The sequence below is a fragment of the Drosophila elegans genome, unplaced genomic scaffold, assembly GCF_018152505.1.
Source record: "Drosophila elegans isolate 14027-0461.03 unplaced genomic scaffold, ASM1815250v1 contig_476, whole genome shotgun sequence".
Classification (NCBI taxonomy): domain Eukaryota; kingdom Metazoa; phylum Arthropoda; class Insecta; order Diptera; family Drosophilidae; genus Drosophila; species Drosophila elegans.
Genome location: NW_024545863.1, coordinates 15,819,913 through 15,839,940, shown reverse-complemented (window position 1 = coordinate 15,839,940; position 20,028 = coordinate 15,819,913). Strand labels below are relative to the sequence as shown.

Here is a 20,028-nt window from a genome sequence, read left to right as displayed (position 1 = left end):
GCCAAAGCTTTTTATCGTCTCTATTTATTTGTTACTATTTTTGGGACCCATTAAGGGCCGTCTACTTTGCATACTCGGCCTTTTTGGAATTGTCCTCTTCGGTGACTCGCGCGATTTTCATTATTCAAACGACAATCAATCATTTTAACAAATTGACGTGCACAATGACGTTGGCTTTTGTGTTTCGGGTTCGGGCTGGCTAAAACAAAGCGGAAGTTAGGTCTGCATAGCGGCAGCTGATTTTGGCAGTTTGGCGGCTGTCTTCTGCCTCTTTTTTGTTTTTTTTTTTCTTTTTTGTCGGTTGCCTTTTCACATTTTGAGGGTAATTTGCTAATTGGAGGCGTCATCGGCTTCGACAGCAAAGGCAACGCCAAAATGAGAGGCCACATCATCACTCAGCCCGAATCGGGTTGGGTTGGTTAGTCCGTCATGGCGGGGAACTTTTTCTCGAGGCCAGTGAGTGGGCGGGAAGTCTGTGGGCGGGGCAGCTTTTTGCCATTTTAATGTACTCGATGATATTCAATAAATACCAAAAGGTTATTGATGGCCGACTTTGATTTATAAGTATCAAGTTCTTCATGAATTTAAAACATTTATTGAACTTTATTAAGAGAATTTATGTTATTTAAACACGTGTAGTAACAAACCAAATATACATGTTTCAGTAACTACCATACATAAAACTATTTCGACGAAAAAAGACTTTTATTTGAAAAGTTGTTTTCAGACAACAGAAACATTTTTTATTAAATCAATTCCAATAACCGATAGTGGCCCTGTTTAACTTTTCTGAAAGCTAAACGTTTATTTATGTTTTTCATTAAAAAAAATAATTCTTTTCTGAGCCTTTTAGAGGCAAAAAAACAATGGAACAAATTTCAATTAATTTATGTTTTTTGTTATCCGAACGAATTTTAAATATATATGTGTTAATCTATTAAAATTAAAAAGAATGTGTGCCAAACCATTTAAATGTTTAGTCGATCACGATATTGAAATTGAGTTGAAAAGAGTTAAGCATTTGCACAAATTTAATTGAATTTTGTGCAACGTGGCATGCATTTTTAATACAGATGCGGGACCAACATGCGACAAATTCAATTTTGATTCGTGTGCAGTGCACACATATGTATAATAAAGAATTTAATTACAATATATTTTCATTTTGTTAACTAACCTCTATACTCCATCTCCACAGGGTCTTCCTTCGTGATGTAGTGGAAACGGCCAACGTTTTCATTAAAATGATGGAGCGCTTCTGCCAGGACTCTGTGGTGGTGCAGGACAAGCGGCGCGGTGGTGGCGGTGGTCGGAAAAAGAAGCAGCCGGCGGCCAAGTCCAAACCGTCAACTGCACCACAACCCACCGAGGTAAGAGAAGACACATTCAAAATAAAAAAGTCAGTTTAAATCTGTTGATTATGAGTTTTGAAATTTATGCCAATAACAAAAATAAGATACATAACATATCAAAAATACTTGGATCAATTTAAAATAAAAACTGGATTGATATACTATACACTCTGTTAAATGTTTTCAGAATAAATGGCCGCATTAAATAACTTTATTTAAGCCTGCTGGTCAGCACCCGCTGTGCAAGTCATAAAATACGCCCTAAATTGCCAATAAAATTTAAAACGAATTGCAAGCAAAAGCAAATAAAAGCAATACAGAAAAAACAATTGTCGTCTATGCTATGACCGTTAAAGATTTATGTGTTTGATCGTGAAATTTAATTGACTGAAAATATGGAAGAAAAAAAAAAACAAAAAAAATGAGGCTACTACCCCAGCTACGTTTCTATATTATTCAATTTTAACGACTGGGGCTTTTGTGTACTTTCTTCTGCGTGTGCGTATTATTTTCATGGTGCACAATTGCAAGTGACCTTCGTTAACGCACCCGCGAACTAACACACTCTCACACACGCGGAAAATGTCAAAAACTTTCGGCAGTGGGTCTACCAGGCTTCCGTTGTTTTTCCGCCGCTTTGACCCTTTTCAAAAAGCTTGGTTTTGGGTTTTTTTTTTTTTTTTCCGTCAAACGCTCAGATGGTGATAGTATATGTATTACTTGATATTTTACAATATTACAACTAATATTTACATCTTAATTGCTTAAAAACTAATCTTGATTTATTTTAACCCTATTATAATGAGATTAATGCTTAAGTGTAAATAAAATAATAGTATTCCTAAATCAATAGTTTCGGTTTTTTTTTTTAAATTTCAAATCTATTTTTTTGTATCTAATTTATATTACATTAAGGAAAAACCTTCCTCTTATGAGACTTAAAAAATGATAAAACATCTCATTAGAGTATTTTGAGTTCGTGTTTTATCTGGCTGGCCAGATCATTTTGTATACCTAACCATCTTTTGTTTTCGCACACTTTGTCGCATTGGGACAGGACGCACCGCTGAGCGTGATTTCCGGGCAGTGCCCACTGGCCTTTCGAGTTTCCACAACTGTTGGCGACTGCAACCTGCAAAGGCTTGGCATTTTCTGCGCATTTTTGTGGCTCTCGATTTGGTCCTTTTTAGCCAGCGGGAGGTCGTCGGGATGCGGAAGCTGACGCGAACACGATTAATTTTATTTTTTTGCAACCTTCAACCTTCAATTGTGTTAATTTTTGACATATTTATTTGTATAGTTGCGGTCGTGGAGCCGTGCCATTGTTATTGGCACACGCACACGCGTTCAGCACATCAATTTTTCAACAATTAATTTATAAATATTTGTCCTTGCTGCCGAGCGAAAAACATGACAAACGCCCATACGACACAAACATTTGCATGTTCCTCCTCTTTTAACATGCCAAAAATTAAACGAGCGATAAACAAAAAGTGTGGAATTGTGTTACGTGTAAAATAAGCAAACATTAAGTAAAACAAATAAAAAACAAGAAAGAAAGCAAACTTCGGCAAGCTGAAGTTCATATACCCTTGCAGCTATTGCAAGAATTAAACATTTTTGAAAACATTAAAATTATAATTTACTTGCGTATAAGTTTAAAAACATTGAAGCTATGATGATTTGCAGCTCAATTATTTGATAGTAATTTCATATATTTTCATTGTTCCTATGGGAGCTATATGATATAGTCGTCCGACTTTGATGAAACTTAAACCGTAAATTGGAAATATTTAACCATTACTAAATGTCGAAGAACTAAACAAAAAATTAAAAAACAGAAAAGTTATAATTTTTTTTCATTTATTTCTCCGATTGTTCCTATGGGAGCTATATGATATAGTCGTCCGACTTTGATGAAATTTAAACCGTAAATCGAAAATATTTAACCATTACTAAATGTCGAAGAACTAAACAAAAAATTAAAAAACAGAAAAGTTATAATTTTTTTTCATTTATTTTTTCGATTGTTCCTATGGGAGCTATATGCTATAGTTGTCCGATTTTGATGAAATTTTTACCATAATTCTGAAATATTTAACCATTGCTTTATGTCGAAGAACAAAACAAAAAATTAAAAAACAGCAAAGTTATAATTTTTTTTCAATTATTTTTCCGATTGTTCCTATGGGAGCTATATGCTATAGTCGTCCGATTTTGATGAAATTTAAACCATAATTCTGAAATATTTAACCATTGCTATATGTCGAAGAACTAAACAAAAAATTAAAAAACAGCAAAGTTATAATTTTTTTCATTTATTTTTCCGATTGTTCCTATGGGAGCTATATGCTATAGTCGTCCGATCCGGCTCGTTCCGACTTATATACTACCTGCAATAGAAAGACAACTTTTGGGAAAGTTTCATGCAGATAGCTTTAAAACTGAGAGACTAGTTTGCATATAAACGGACGGACAGACGGACAGACGGACAGACGGACGGACAGACGGACAGACGGACGGACAGACGGACATGGCTAGATCGACTCGCCTAGTGATGCTGATCAAGAATATATATACTTTATAGGGTCGGAGATGTCTCCTTCACTGCGTTGCAAACTTCTGACTGAAATTATAATACCCTCTGCAAGGGTATAACAACAATAAAGAGAAGCGAATTTAAGATACTTTTCATTCAGATGGCTTTCATTAACAATTTAATTGTAGAAAACAACCTTTAATATTAAATTTATACAAAATTCGTTTTTTTTTTAGAAATTTTAGTTTTTTTTTACAGATTTCAATTTGCAATCAATACTAATTGATTTTTATACCCTTGCAGAGGGTATTATAATTTCAGTCAGAAGTTTGCAACGCAGTGAAGGAGACATCTCCGACCCTATAAAGTATATATATTCTTGATCAGCATCACTAGGCGAGTCGATCTAGCCATGTCCGTCTGTCCGTCCGTCTGTCCGTCTGTCCGTCTGTCCGTCTGTCCGTCTGTCCGTCTGTCCGTCCGTTTATATGCAAACTAGTCTCTCAGTTTTAAAGCTATCTGCATGAAACTTTCCCAAAAGTTGTCTTTCTGTTGCAGGTAGTATATAAGTCGGAACGAGCCGGATCGGACGACTAGAGCATATAGCTCCCATAGGAACAATCGGAAAAATAAATTAAAAAAAATTATAACTTTGCTGTTTTTTAATTTTTTGTTTAGTTCTTCGACATATAATAATGGTTAAATATTTCCGATTTACGGTTTAAATTTCATTAAAATAGGTCGACTATAGCATATAGCTCCCATAGGAACAATCGGAAAAATAATTGAAAAAAATTATAACTTTGCTGTTTTTTAATTTTTTGTTTTGTTCTTCGACATAAAGCAATGGTTAAATATTTCAGAGTTATGGTTAAAATTTCATCAAAATCGGACGACTATAGCATATAGCTCCCATAGGAACAATCGGAAAAATAATTGAAAAAAATTATAACTTTGCTGCTTTTTAATTTTTTGTTTAGTTCTTCGACATATAGCAATGGTTAAATATTTCAGAATTATGATTAAAATTTCATCAAAATCGGACGACTATAGCATATAGCTCCCATAGGAACAATCGGAAAAATAATTGAAAAAATTATAACTTTGCTGTTTTTTAATTTGTTTTTTAGTTCTTCGACATATAGCAATGGTTAAATATTTCAGAATTATGGTTTAAATTTCATCAAAATCGGACGACTATATCATATAGCTCCTATACAAATAATGAAAATATATAAAAGAACAATCAAATAATTAAGCTGCAAATCTTCATAGCTTCAATGTTTTTAAACATATACGCAAGTAAATCATAATTTTAATGTTTTCAAAAATATTTAATTCTTGCGATAGCTGCAAGGGTATATGAACTTCGGCTTGCCGAAGTTTGCTTTCTTTCTTGTTTTTTTTAATGTAGTTTGACATGCATCTCGTTTTCATACCGTGTACAAATAGTTATTTCCCCTTGCCATTGAATCGGAAATTAATGAAATAAAAATACTTTACTATTTGCCATGCCCTTGTATTTAGAAGGACGTCGGCCGTTGATGTTCAATTAATATGCATTGTTAACAGGTCAAATAAGGCAAAAAATGCGAAAACAATGGTTTAAATTTGTAGCACTTTTTTGAAATACCAGCATAATTAGTAAATTTAAAACATTGGTATAGGAATACCCTTTAGACAGATGAAATTTTAATATATATATACAATACAATACAGCTGTTGAACTTAAAAGACTTTAAAAACATAAATGAAAACTCATAGATTTTTGTCTACTAGCAATATACAGTAAGATATTATTTTTGATGTACAAAGGCACATGTTACCGCACAAAAGGTGTTCTTTATCTAAATGATAAAGTAATGATACAATTTTAGAGTGCCTCTAGGCTTGCAATTTAACATTTAATTAGTATTTTATATTAAACAGAATATTTTTATTTCATTTGGACGTTTAGTTTTTAATCGATTTTGCATTGTCACTTGCAAAGTGCTGGTATTATTAGATATTTGGTTATTATAATTGCATATATGTATGGTGTAATTAATTTACCGCTTTCATATTTATGTAAAGACTAATTTCCCTCTGTGATTATCTATTTGCAAACAATGGCGAATCGTAAATAACTTATTAATACATAATTGCAGGAAGAATTGTCGAGCAAATGGGCTGAATTGGCAACGGAAGTGTGCAGCCTACTGTCCGCAGAATTGGAAATACCGGAGGACGAGCAGCCGATGCCCTTCGATGCTGCATCCGAGAAATCCATCGATGATCAGCGGTGAGTCAGTTGCAACTATTCCTATTTATATCCATCCTTGCTGCCCTGAAGAACCCATTATTACGCGGCATCCAGTTCGATTTCCAATTGTACAACGTGTTCCTATTATGTTTCTTGGTCCTCTTCTACTTTCAGCGAGGATTGCATGATTCGCATAAACAAACTGCTGCGTTCCGAGAAACTGGACCAGGCCGTCGCCCTTCTGCGGGCTGCCAGGTGAGTCGGGATGGTGGACATTAAAAATGCCATTGGCTGGTCTCTGAACTCTGTTGTTGGGGTCCGGCTCCAGATGTAATCCCTTTGAAAATCTCCCTTTAATAACTTGACATTGACTGCGTCGCGGCAAAGGTACGAAAGCAATTCGCATAATAAATGAACTCTATTCAAAATGGGAAAAAAATCCGCTTGGCCCTGTGTGTCCTTTTCTGTGCGCGACTTCGCTGGCTTTTATCGAATTTTATTTTCTTCCTGTTTATTTTTCATATTTTTTGCTCCCAAGCACGAAGCACCTTTGCTGTTCTCTGCTGCCCTCAAATTAAATAGTTTTTATTTATTGTTAAGGCAGAGCACGCCGGCACCCCGGTAACTACAGATAATGGCTGCGCCCGGAATTCCCTGTCCTTGCTCTCCTTTTGGCCAGATAATAAGAGTCGAGTCGGTGGAGCCCTGCATTTCAGGCAATTTCTCGGTGCCCGGTTTTTGTCCCTGTCGCCTGCAATTTTTCAGTCAACAAACCGCAAGGAAGGTGAGGTGGGCTGTGGATGTGGATGGAACCAGGTCAGAGGAGCTCCTCCTCTCTGCTTGCCTTTCAATTTAATTGCCAGCTCAATTATGTAAAGCCCATTGAAGACGCGCTCAAGAAATGTTTATTGTTTGCTCGGGAAAATTGCGTGAAAATAATTTATCTTTTGCGCGTCAACATTTAAGTAAGACCAACACCACCCGCACAGAAGTATCGGCAGATGTCGCAGTGTCAAAGGCTGGTGCCGGAGCAATCGAAAACGTGGCTTAAATATTTCCAAGTCATTTAATTACAACCTCATTAAAATTTTCCACCTGCTGCCTGTTGGCTCTGGTCGGAAAGAGCTCTCTCAAAGGAATCCAATTGATGGCATCTGCAAATAGGAGTCTGCGATGCTGGAAGCACCAGCTCTGTGCAAATTGATGGATTTTATTCGAGGGAAGCGTTGCCAGTGAGTAAGAAGGCTTCATAACATGCTTCCTCGAAATTTATGTAGATTTTAATTGTTGCCAACGAAAATTGCTGCATTAAAATGAATACAATTTTTGCTTGCCAACTCGGCTGCTGCTGCTGCTGCTGCTGCTGCAGTGGCAGCTTAAAAAGGTCTAGACGCTTTTTGTGCTAATAAATTAAAATGCGATATGCATATAGAGCAGTCCCCAAGGTTGCACCCACTGCCCACGACCACGCCCCCGGCTCCCGCCCCTTTGTCTAGCTATTGTCTGGAACTTTTTTGTGCCCTGTTGCCTAGCAGTTTTTGTTTTCGGGGGTAACACTCACTTTATTTTGCATTCCCTAGAACAGAGTCGCCTTAATTGGCCTTTTGGTTCAATTTTATATTTAGCTCAGCGAGATAATAAAGACTAACTACTATTTAAAAAATGTCTCAGTGCTTTTAAAAACATCTTATGCCTAATACTAAATATTTTTCAAGATCTTGTACATGTTATATATTTTTTTCACGTTTAAACATTTTTTAATTGAGTTTATATTGAAATTGATTAAGTAAATCTGTTAAACCATTCTGTTTTTAAGAGTACGGTGAACTATTTTTGTTAAGAACAACAATTTTTATCTGTATATCATGGGTAAAATATATACGATATTAAAAACTGTTAAACCATATAGTATACTACAAGAATACTGTTTCCAATGAACAATTCAATTTATATTCATAAACATACATATAATATGTATAATATTGATGAAATTATTTTTTAACCACAATTGAAAGCAGGAATAAAAAATGTGCTTTTACCGAACATCTTTGAAACCTCTTTCAGATTTAATATATATTTTTTTAACAAGGTACTTGATTAAACTTAATTTTTCCATCTTGTAATGACTTTTAAAATTTAATTTCTTAAATGTTTGTAAGGTGTCAAAAAAAAACATGCTTTATTTTTGTAAAAATGACACATAAAACGCAATCCAAAGCTTCAGGGTATATTTTTCACTTTATATTGCTCTGCTTTATTTTCTCTCTAGCTGGCAATGAGAAATTTTTTGGGTAAGCAAAACATTGAAAATAAACTGGAGTTTGTGAGCACAACTCGCATTCGCACATATGTGCCTGACCTGGCATGTAAGTGCATTGAGGATGATGTGCACGGGTGTGTGTGTCTGCCCAGAATTTTTAAATACTTGCCAAGTCACACTATTAGGGGTTTTTCATTTAAGTTGGGCGAAAGGGAAAAAACGAAATTGGTAGCGTTTCTGGATTTTCGTGCTAGTGCTTTTGCTTTCTCCAACGATGGCTTAATGGGTGCCCAGAAATATGTGCTTGGAAAAAACAAACTTTTAAGTGAAGTAAATGCGCAAAATGTTTATTCAAACTTCACTTTGGCTCCCACTTTCAGTTCCGCACCCACCGCTGCCCCGCCCACTTTGCCCGCCTTTTAACTAAGCTTATTTAAGCGTCTGCTGATGCGCTTATTTAGCATAGCAACGGCAAGCTTCGCTTTCGTCTTTTATTTTGCCTTTGCACATCTCTTGCTGATTTTGTTGACTGGAAATATTTGTCATTTCAGCTTTTAAGCCAGCATTCGGCTCACGCTTGCTCAATTCAAAACACGTTCATTAGCGCTGCAAATAAACCAGAAAATCTAAAACCAATGTGCAGCATTATATTCTTAGAAAATTTCGTCATTTGCCTAATTAAAACGAATTTTAAGAAATTTGTAGTCCATGAAATATGTTGATGCAACCAATCATTTTAATGTAAATGGTTTCATATAATTTTTTCGCTGTAAATGTTTTTAGATAAATCAATGTTTTTATAGCAGTATTATATATGCACATATATACATATTTCATTTTATGACAACCTTTAAATCCTCACTTTTGGTTATTTAATTGAAAAATGTAAATTAAAATGATCAAACGTATATGGTGGTTGTGTTAAATATACCTTTTTAATGCAATTGCCATGCTCTCTATTCGTAATGGTCAATCAGAGTACAATTCTCTCTAATAAATTATTAAAATTATATTTTTTCCATGCGAAAAACTATGGAAATGTTTAAACACATTGCTTATTATAAATTTAATCACTGAATTTCTGGCCAATCCCCTGGCATTCCGGCTAACATAATCCTGCATTGGCCAACATATCGTTTCATTATTAATCCAGTTTCATTCAATGAGATTTAAAATGTTTAGCCTAGCTGCCAGTGTTTTTCCACTGAAATAAATTGTTTATCCGCTGGCCGCACAGCACAACAATATTGAATTTAATCGAACTTAAAAGCCAAAAGCCCCAACCGCCAGGCCGATGGATTTTATAGATTTCTCATGGTCCATAATTAACCAATATTCGTCCCTGACCAATATACTGCCTTGCTAAAAACCGCTAATTATCGCCAGGCCGCATGACTGTAAAAGTTGTACGAAAATATGTCGCATAACTTTTAAATGAGCACACGCAAATGTTGACGCAAACCGAAAAATTCTGGCCACCCCATGGATGCTGTTTTGGCCATTGTTGTAACTAGCTGGTGCTGGTTACTAACGAGCTCCGAAAATGAGACCCGCAAGATTACAAAACGAACACATGCATGGCATCCACAGCATAGAGTAGAGGACAAAGTGCATGAGGCGTAGCCATGGCCATGTCAGTCAATTTATTGGCTGGGCGACAGCGGGAAACATAAGTTGCACTATCGCCTACAAGCACGGCCACAAATAAGCATAAATATGTCGCTTAGAGGGACTTACTCTCCCCATTCATTCCTGCCTGCTTGCCACTGATATGGCCAAGAACAGCGCGCTTTGTACTGGCACAGCGGGCAAGGCCGTTCGATGACACTGCCACACAAATTTTGGACCCTTTTGGGTGTATTTTACTTAAAAGAGTAAAATATACCCATTTGTTTTAAATTTCGTATTAACGTATGGTATACGTATTTATTACAAAAATTTGTTTAAAGATTATGGGCTTATTTTATTGTGCGAGTTTTTAAATACAGTATTTTACATTCTATAAGTATCAAAAATTATAAGGGTAATATTGTGTATAGGGATAACATTGATGTTTTAAGTGTGGCATAAATTTTATAAAGGTAATATTTGTATAAATCAAATATTTTGTCGTATTTTAAAAACATATCAATACAATAGTTAAAAACAGTTAATTTTGATTGTATTTTACATTCTATTTGTTACTAATTTGATACGAGGAAAATCATAACGATTAAATTTGTATATAATTGAAATAAAATATTAAAAGTTGTGTTTTGTCATTTAGGATTTAAGTATAAAACATTTTTTTTGGTTGCCAGAGTAATTTCAGTGTCAAATCCACCCATACTACCTCTTACTCTCTCTTCTGGTAGCTTCATTTCTATCTCGTTATGTTTTTGCTGTGCGTTGCATATTAAGCTGCTTTCAAATATTAAATTAACAGTGGCATCGTTGCGAAAAGCCTGCAACGCTGCATCGCCAGAGCGGTGGGGATTATATTGTGTTTGGCTCTGAAAATAAAGGGAAAGAAAGGCAGCAGGACACACACAACATGTGAAATGCTGGCCAAGAAGAACGGGCGTTGTATCCTGACGCAATTTAAAACGCATCAATTTCAGTTTGCCCACACTAAAAGCGCTCCGATTTTTGCTTCATGACGTGGGTGCCCGCTTGCTTTTTCTGCAGTTTTTTAAAGCTGGGGATGGGGGATAATAGTAACGATTTCTATGGGCCTATTGGAAGAGTTATGTTTGTGTTGAATTTGAAGGGAATATTCGACTAAATCGAACGATTTCATTAAGCCAGCAGCTCTGAAAGTATTAGCTTTTAACTGACAATTGGCTAGTTTGAAATGCAGAATAAAATGGAAATTTAGCATTTACATAAAGTTTTCTGTGTCTGGATATTGTTCGGCTCAATAAATCAAACTGAACAATTGGTAATCAAAGCCTAAACAAAGCGAATGAACTGCAATCAACTTCTACTTGCCTTTGTTGTTCATTAAAACGGGGATTACCATTACTGCAATCATTTGACCAAAATGAAAGCCGAAAAATCGATATCAAATACACAAACACTTTTTCGAACTAAACACTAAAATTTAAAAAAAACTGATAAATTGTGTTACGTAACGTAGTAGGACATGCTAATAAAAAAATATAATGAAATGATAAACTATGCACCATGCTAAATGATGATTTAGCCAACTTTCCCAGATACCTGTTAGTGTATTTGTAGTTTCAAAGGTTGTGCGGAGATCATTTTATTTCCCCTACTATTTCCAGGTTTTAACTTTATTTCAACGCATTTTTCTGGTTTCGTTCTAACGGATGCCTTTATTTTATATTCCGCAGGGAAGTTTGGCCGGAGAACGAAGTGTTTGGTGCAATTTCCGCTGCACCGGAAGACGAGCTGCTGCTGCTGCGTGAGATTTTCATGTACAACATTACAACAGGTGAGTGGTGGAAAAGCGGGAGTGGCTGAAAAAACAGAAGCGGATGTGCGGACGGAGAAAAAAAAGGACCAGTATTTTAATTATTGTTTATTACTATGCATTATGGTAGAGCGTGCCCGTCCAAGCTTTGCCTGACCGTTGTTTTAATTAAAAATGAAAATCTGCCACTTGGCTTTTGCGTGTCATTTATCTTGCGCTGTCTGTGGCCTCGTACTGCGTCCTGCGCCCTTTGTCCTACGTCCTGCGTCTTACGTCCCTCGTCCTTACTCCTGCAACTCGCAGTTCTGGGCAGTTGGGGTCACTTCCGGTGCAGCATTTTGCATCTCTACTCTATAAATTTGCTGGCTGAAATAAGCCAAATTATAGCGCAACTTTCAGCTCTGTCTGTCGCTGTGTGTGTGTGTGTGTGTGTGTATGTCCTTGTTGCATTGTCTAAGTTTTCGCAGGCCCCGTTTGGCTTTTTGCCTTCTGGCCAAGATGCCTCGTCCTCCGGGCCGCCAAAGTTCGCTTAACAAATTATCCAACAGAAATTCTTGCGCTTCATTAAAAGTAAAAAATGAGGCAGCAAAGGACGAGCACTCCCATTCCCATTCCCATTCCTATCTTCTATCCCTTATCCCTTATCCGTATATTTCCTACGTTGTTTTCTGGCAGCTCTTCGCTTTGCCGGACTAAATGAAAATATATTAAACGCGTAATTGTTTTATTTCATTTTTTTGTTTTCCCGTTCCTGCCAAATGCATTGGTTTGTGAAATTCCTGTTGTTTGGACTCGTTCAATTTGAAAGCCAGCGAAGCGTTGACAATTCGCTGCCCATATTTTCTTCCCTGCCATCTAGCAGAGTATTTTGTTTATTTTTGACATGACTTTTCAATTTGCCCTCAGTGCACCTGAAATGTGCAAAAGCCGCGCGACTTTGTTTAGACATGTCTAATGGCTTTTGCGTTTTGACAAGCCCCGCATATATCCATATGTTGCATCCTTGGCCCTTTACCTTCGATAGTTGTATATATCTTATCGCCGCAGTGCAGTTCCCCTTTTGCCTCGCAGAATTTGAAAGCCGCAGTGACAGGGAAAAGTTTTTGACAAGCGCTTTAAAGCGCATCCATGGCTGACACTTTTTTTTGTCTTTTAATGAAATATGTACAATACAGGAACGCCAAAGATGCCACTGCCAACGGAAAAGTTTTCAACTTTTGCTGCGCCGTGCAGTTAATCGAGATTTTTGTGTGCGAAAATTTATGATTTCCGTTGTGAAAGCCAACTTATATCAAGAGTTTTTGTGTTCAGTATAAAAATATCAGGTTTGTTCTTTAAATAAAGAGCTACGTGAAAATTGAACTTCTTGTTTGTGTGAAACTTTTCAAATATTGAAGTGCATAAAGGTTCTATAGCATTTCACAATTGTTTTATGAAGATTAATAATTGATTTATTTAAATGCTTTTGTGCAAAGCTTGAAGAGAGTTTTATATATACCTTTTCAAAGTTTTTAGTTGTTTCTTTTCCATGAAATTTAGATGATGATGTTTTTCATTTTTCCCAATATAAATCCCACATAGTTTTAATGCTCAGGGAATCTCTTTGTAGGGTAAATTTAATTAAATTTCAATTTAAAGTAGCATACCCATGTTCCTTTACAAATGGATTGAACAATGGCCGGACAATGGCCTGGGTGGGCGTTTAAGTGGGCGTGGCTGGGCGTGTGGGTGTTGGTGTGCGTGGGTGAGGTGCGCATCCTTTTACTGTTTCGACCGTGTCTGTGCCTTGGAGCGCCTGTCCGTCCGTCCTTGCAGTCCACATGAAAGAGTCTCCGTTGGCGTTCAAACGCAGCGCTTTAAGCATTCGAAACCCTCTTTTATGTCTGCGTCATCGTTTTTTATTTTTTACCCCAACGATGGGGTTGAGCTCGTTAAGCTTCCGAACAAAAGCGTGACCCGTTCTAATAGCGACCAGGGGATTTGATGGGCAGCTTATCGCCCGCCGGCCGTCAATAGATTGATGTTCAGTTGACAGTTTGCCGGCTGCAACAATATGCAATTTACCAAAGGCAGTGGCCAACGAAAAAATGCTGTCCCCCCGCCCGCAGATTTATTTAAAATGCTCATGCTAATGCCGAAACATAAAAACCGATTCAGTCCCCAAAGTGGCCATTGAATAGGACTGTGTGTGGCCCACCCGCTTTTTGTCCATCGAACGTTTTATTAATTACAGGCAACCGCAAACTTCATGTAGTATGCTCCCTTTCTGTGGTTTGGCTTTAATTAATATTTTTTTACGTGACATACCCATTGAAATGGCGTGTATGTGGGTTTTATGAAAACAATAAATAAAGTTATGCAGGCGATAAAATTATAAAAGGGTATTAATATTATAAAGTATAAATCTGAATAAAAATTAAAAATAATCAAGCAATACAATAATAAATTATATTAAATTATAAAAACTAATCTAACACTGAACAATTTTCTGTAACTTTCACCTAAAGTTGAATTTCATTAATTGTGCACAAAAGAACTCAATTAGCTTGCAAAAAAATTTCGCTAAATAAATAACGAGATGTCAATTTAAATTATATTGGCTTTAAAAAAGGTAAATAAATTGAATAAATTTGTTGACAAATAAAAGGGGCTGTTAGTGAGAAAAGGTATCTATTTGCGACCACGATTTTATGTTTTTTGTATTCTTTCTGCCTGTTAATTAAATTATGACAGGAAAAATCTTCGTTTTTATAAAGTTTTTATAGTTCAATAAAAAACATCCATCGTACTGGATAAAATGTAGTCTACTCGAAGTTTATGATTTACATTTAATTATTACACTTTATATTAAATTGGCTTTGTAAGCCCCTGCCAGCGGGCAAGATAAACAGCAAGTGCATTGACACTTTGCATAATTTACAATACTTGTTGTCTGTGCTCGTACCACTGCATACATATGCAATCCTTGTTTCAATTTCAAATTGAAATGCAAACCTAATTCCGGAGGAAAAGCGGAAAATGCAGGAGGTGTGAGACTCCTGCATGCGAGTCTGTTTGCTTAGTTAAATCTTAATCAAGTTGCTTCGTTGATTTCGATTTGTGGCGCGCATAATAAATGAGGTGTCCTTTGTCCCGCCGCTTCCGGCTCCCCCCGGCGAGCCAAATCAACGCCCAGGACTCGTGCAAAAATAACACAAAAATCCACTCAAGTGTTAAAGCAGGAACAACAAAAAAGTGCCAAGCGCTAACGGGGACAGTGAATATATTTGTGTATATGTGTATTATTTCAAGTCCTGCCAAGTCTGTGCGCCAAGTCCTTAACTGATTTCCCAGCGCAAACAAGTTGGTCTCTCCAGTTGTCGTTGTTTTGGTCCTCAGTTCTCAGTTCTCAGTCCTCTGCACTGTATCCCCTGTCTCCTGTCCCCACTCTTTGTCTCGCATAAAAATACAAAGTTTATGTTATGAACACAAATAAAAACAAAAGCACACAACAAAGCTCGTCCAAGAACAACAGAAAGTGGGCAAAAAAATACAAGCCAGGAAAGGAATAAAATACAATAAAATAAAATGAAATAAAATATCCACAACAGCACACACCAAGAACAGAGTCATTTGAACAAAACTGAACTGCACCCAGAGAATAAAGTCGCAACCTCAAAGCAAAACCAAAGCATGTTAAATCTTGTAGCTTCCTTTTTCAAATCCAAACAACAATATAACAATTGTAAGAGATCAAGATGTTATACCAAATACTTTTGATTTGAGAAGAATGAATCTATCTAAACTGAGTATTTTGAGGTCACTCGGAATTTGAACTGAATATTTACTTAGTATTGAGATTTAAATTAAGTACCCTATTTTCTCTAGGTGTAAGAATCCTATCCCCTTTCAGCAGTATATTTGCAAGTTGACGTGTCGTGTCTGCTGTCCCCGATTTCCAAATCCACTGCCACAAAGAGTGCGAAACCAGACGTCGACCACAACACCCATCAGCACACTCTAGCACACATATATGTGCTATATAAAGTGAACTCAGAGTTCGGGATCTGGATGCGAATGGTCCGGTGATGACACTTACTCAATTAGGTGACTTTTCTCGACACTGATTTGCCTTTCTGCTGGCCATTTGTATTCGGGCGTAACTTTCTGCTTAATAGCTCTTCTATTCGTTTACCTTGATTAGTTTAGCCATCTCTTGTGATGGCTTTTCATACTTCGCAGTGTATTTTCAGTTTTGCAAATAACTCAATAATGCCAAAACAAAGCATGTTAGAAATATTTTATGTTTTTCATTCGGTTAGTGCACTAACAAGTTTAATCGAGTGATCGATTTTAGTTTTGCTATTGGCATATTTGAAAATATTTACCTTTATACACACACAGATCTATCAAATCCGTTTGCATTTAAGCAATTAATATAAAATGACTTCAAACTTTTATATAAGGGCAAAACACCTCTCTGTCGATAACTCCCTGGCTTTACAACGTGTAAATATCAGCAGGCTTTAAGCAACATCAGACAACTTTTTTGTGGGTTTCTTGTTGCAATTGGCTCTGGATAGAAGGTGATTAAATTTACCTGTTTTTGAATTCACATCGCCGATGTCCGTTTGGCCTCTGTTTTTTTATCTGACCATTTGTCTCCCTGTTTTTTCTACTATTCATAAATAAATCCACACAAACCACACCTGCGCTCTCACTTTTCTCCTGGGATTTTCGGGTCTCGCACAGTTGGCGGCAATGACATTCAAAATATGTAATGTGAAAAAGTAACCAAAAAAAATTTAACTTTAAATTGAAAAACAAAAAAATTTATCGGCGGGCGCAGAGACTTTAGAATGCTGCCAAAAAATAAGGAAAAACTTGTGTGCGGAATTTTACCTTCAGCAAACATAAAACGTTGCATACTTTGGGGACACTAGCTCGCAACTGGGCGACAATAAAAACCAGGCAACGAGGAGAAACCCGGTAGGGGAATAGAAAGAGGTAAAGCGTGAGGCAAAAGTCATAACGAGTGCAAAACCATGAAATGAAATCGTTACCTCCACATCCCCTAGGTTGGATTTTTCGGGAACATGTGGCTATATTGGGATACCCTTATCAAACTTTGTTGATTTAATTTTCTCAAATCTTATGACCTTACCTTATTTCATACATTAAAAGCGATATAAATTGACTTGCTAAAATAGAAATCTTTAAAATGTAAGAACTGAAGAGATACAAACTATTAAATGAAATCATTTAATATTTCTTTATTAAATTTTAATCTTTTGTTATCTGAAACTTAATGGTTTTTGAGTTCCATTATTGATACTTTTTACAATTACATTTTAAAAAGCTTAGCAAAAATAGCGTGTTTTGTTAAAAATAAAGCTATTTTTAATCATTTTTGTAAACGAGGTTGTACTTCACTTAAAGGTAAAGTACAGGAATCTATAAAGGTTTTGTATAAGGATCTCCATTTTTGTACAATTAAAATAACAGGATTTAAAATTTTAAAAAAAGCTGAAAATACCCGCTGCAAGCGTATAAAAACTCTGGGTTTATTTTATAATGCGGGCTCACATTTTTTTAACAATCGACACTCGTGAGTGCGACAGGGTGTAGCGGTGTCCTGGATGTCCTGAGAGGGTCACACATGGCTGCGACGCCCCAGGGTCGCTGCTCCCTGCTCCCTGCACGCATTTGGCCGGATGATGGTTGGGGCGGGGGCTGAAATTAAGCAATGTGTCCCTAGAGTACACTACGTTGCGTATACGTAATGTGGTCGTGCTTTTTGGCGTCGCTGCATTAAAAATGAATGCAATTTAAAGTTGCCAGTACCACCCCCTCGGTGTATGGCTATCTGGGTATGTGTGTGTGTTTAAGTCCCAAGCACATCAAGAACCCGCAGAATTTTTTGCATATTTATGTGTGAAAAGCGAAAGGAAAAAACACGTTAGTTTGGCTTCCGTTGCTTTTTTTCGGCATGAGTGACGCTAATGGAGCAGCATTTTGGCTGCAATGCTCCGAAATCAATTAGATAAAGTTTTCCCTCAGCTGTGCTCCCACGTACATATACAAAAAACGCTCGCACAGTCGCATAACAAAGTTAAACATTTTTCAATTCGGCTTGGCCAGCCGCTGCAGTAAATTGAATAAAAATTAACAGTTCAATGGCTGCCCAGGAAATTATTTCATTCCCTGCACTTCACTTCTCCCATTCATCCTCTTTCTCTTCATTTTTTCTACTCATTAGGGAAAAATGTTGACCATTGCAATGTGGTTCTGCACAGGAAACAAGATTTTAACGCAAACAATATAAACAAATTATGGAATTAAGGAACATTTTCTTTTAATTCATGTGCAAAAAGAAAATTGCTCTTTTTAGTTGTGAAAGAAAGCAGAACATTATTCAGTCTATAATTTTACTTACTTTTTTTAGTTTTATCGTAATCAAAACATGTTTATTTTACCTAAAAACAAAAATGCCATAGAAACTAAACTATTGTTACATGAATTCGAAAAAATTGGGTATTAAAAAATTTCTCAATAAGGTTAGTATTAAATTAATACCACTAAAGTAACAATATAAAACTCATTTGGCTTAAAAACAAGGCCTCAGATTACAGTTGTAAAAAGTATAGGGGTTATATTGTTAAGTATTGAATTAACAAGTGTACCTAAATACTGTCTCTGTAGTTTATTTTAAAGACACACTTTTTAAAACTAAACATTTGGTTTCTTTTGGGTGTGTATATACATACATACTTACTTATATTAGCTATTATTATACAAAACAAATTGTAGGTAAAACGAAATGAAGCTGATATCAAACGAGAAATCCTATTTCTTCTGTGTAGTTGGAGTACTTTTAGAGTTTTTCTTTTCACCGCTTTTCCCTCAGTCTGCTAAGTCTTTATTTGGGTTAATCAGAGATAATTTCCATCTGGCCTAGACTTTGTGAATGGCTTTGGCATAAGTCAAATGCCAACTGCATTAGCCGCTAACAGGGCACTTATGAACCAGTGAGGAAAATGGCAAAAAGCTAAGTGCTAACCAATTGGGGCCAATTTCTCGCTGCCTCTCACCTTTGAACCCATCAAAATGTGGAGCAAAAAATATGATGCGAAATGACATTTCCTCATCAAACTGTCGGCGCATGTCACAAAATTTCGTTATATTTTTATTATTTCACCATTAACCTTTTTATTGCGCACGCATTTCGTACCGACCGCATGAAGGAATTTTGACGTTATTGAATGTCGAGCGTTTGTGCAGATGCAATATTGAATATTTAATTCCCGCCCATACGAATGAATGTCCAAGGGCGCATAACAATTTCTTGACATGTGCGCCGAGTTCCCCAATGTGGCGACAGTTTTCCCTTTTTTCTCCCTTTTCATTTTCCTCGCCCCGATACTAACGACATGTATATCGAAAGAAACAAAAACGCCACCAAAGGGCAAGGGAACAAAAAGATGAAAACAGAAAAGGAATAAGAGAAAACCAATTGACTTTCATTTTGTCGGCCATTTTCACAGCGCGTTTGTCGACCAATACCCACACTTGTCCACATTCGCCACGTATTTACGTACATGTGAACGCTTCCTGTTGCTGAACGCAATCATCTGATTGCAGTTTGGATGTGAAATAATTGGATTTGAAATAAAAATGTTCCCCGTTTTGTTCGGTCCTGACCATTTGACCTCCTTCCGGGAACTTTGCTGGTGTTCTGGGATGTGTATTGGCATAATTTAGCCGTGACTTCATTCACATTTACGTCGAGCTTAACTGGCGCATGTCTCACTAATTTAACGTTTATTTTTATTGCCTTGTTCGCCTGGTTTAATCTTCATTTTCAATATGGGCTGACATCCGTAATCCTTAAGACATACGTTTTGTGTCTTCGCATTGAGATAGCCTTGTGTGTTTTATTATGTTATGTAAATATTGTAGAATGAAACAAATAATTATTAATTGGTCTCAAATTTCGCTCACAATTTGCAGCCAATTGTAATCCATCCATATGCAGTCGTTTAAAGCCCCTGAAATCAATACAATGCTATTGATTCGGCATTTTCCTTTCTCCATTTCTCTGGATTGTCGTTGTCTTTCCTTTCGCTTAATTGATATTCTCTTTCGTTGCACAATGAATGGAATGGGTTATTTTCCATGCTGCCGTTATACAAAAAATATCGTATGTTAACTTAATCCCCCAACCAAAGGAAAATGCCAGTA

The 20,028-nt window shown here is 36.4% G+C and overlaps 1 protein-coding gene across 1 annotated transcript in view; it reads left to right on the top strand.

Moving 5' to 3' along the window:
• Window positions 1-20,028, top strand: part of LOC108134607 (protein timeless homolog) — a 78,143-nt gene that overhangs the window by 20,368 nt on the left and 37,747 nt on the right. The window contains exons 8-11 of the mRNA XM_017254979.2: window positions 1,199-1,370; window positions 6,039-6,172; window positions 6,308-6,388; window positions 11,729-11,829. Of these exons, the coding sequence (XP_017110468.1) occupies window positions 1,199-1,370; window positions 6,039-6,172; window positions 6,308-6,388; window positions 11,729-11,829 (488 nt within the window). The remainder of the gene's footprint in view (window positions 1-1,198; window positions 1,371-6,038; window positions 6,173-6,307; window positions 6,389-11,728; window positions 11,830-20,028) is intronic.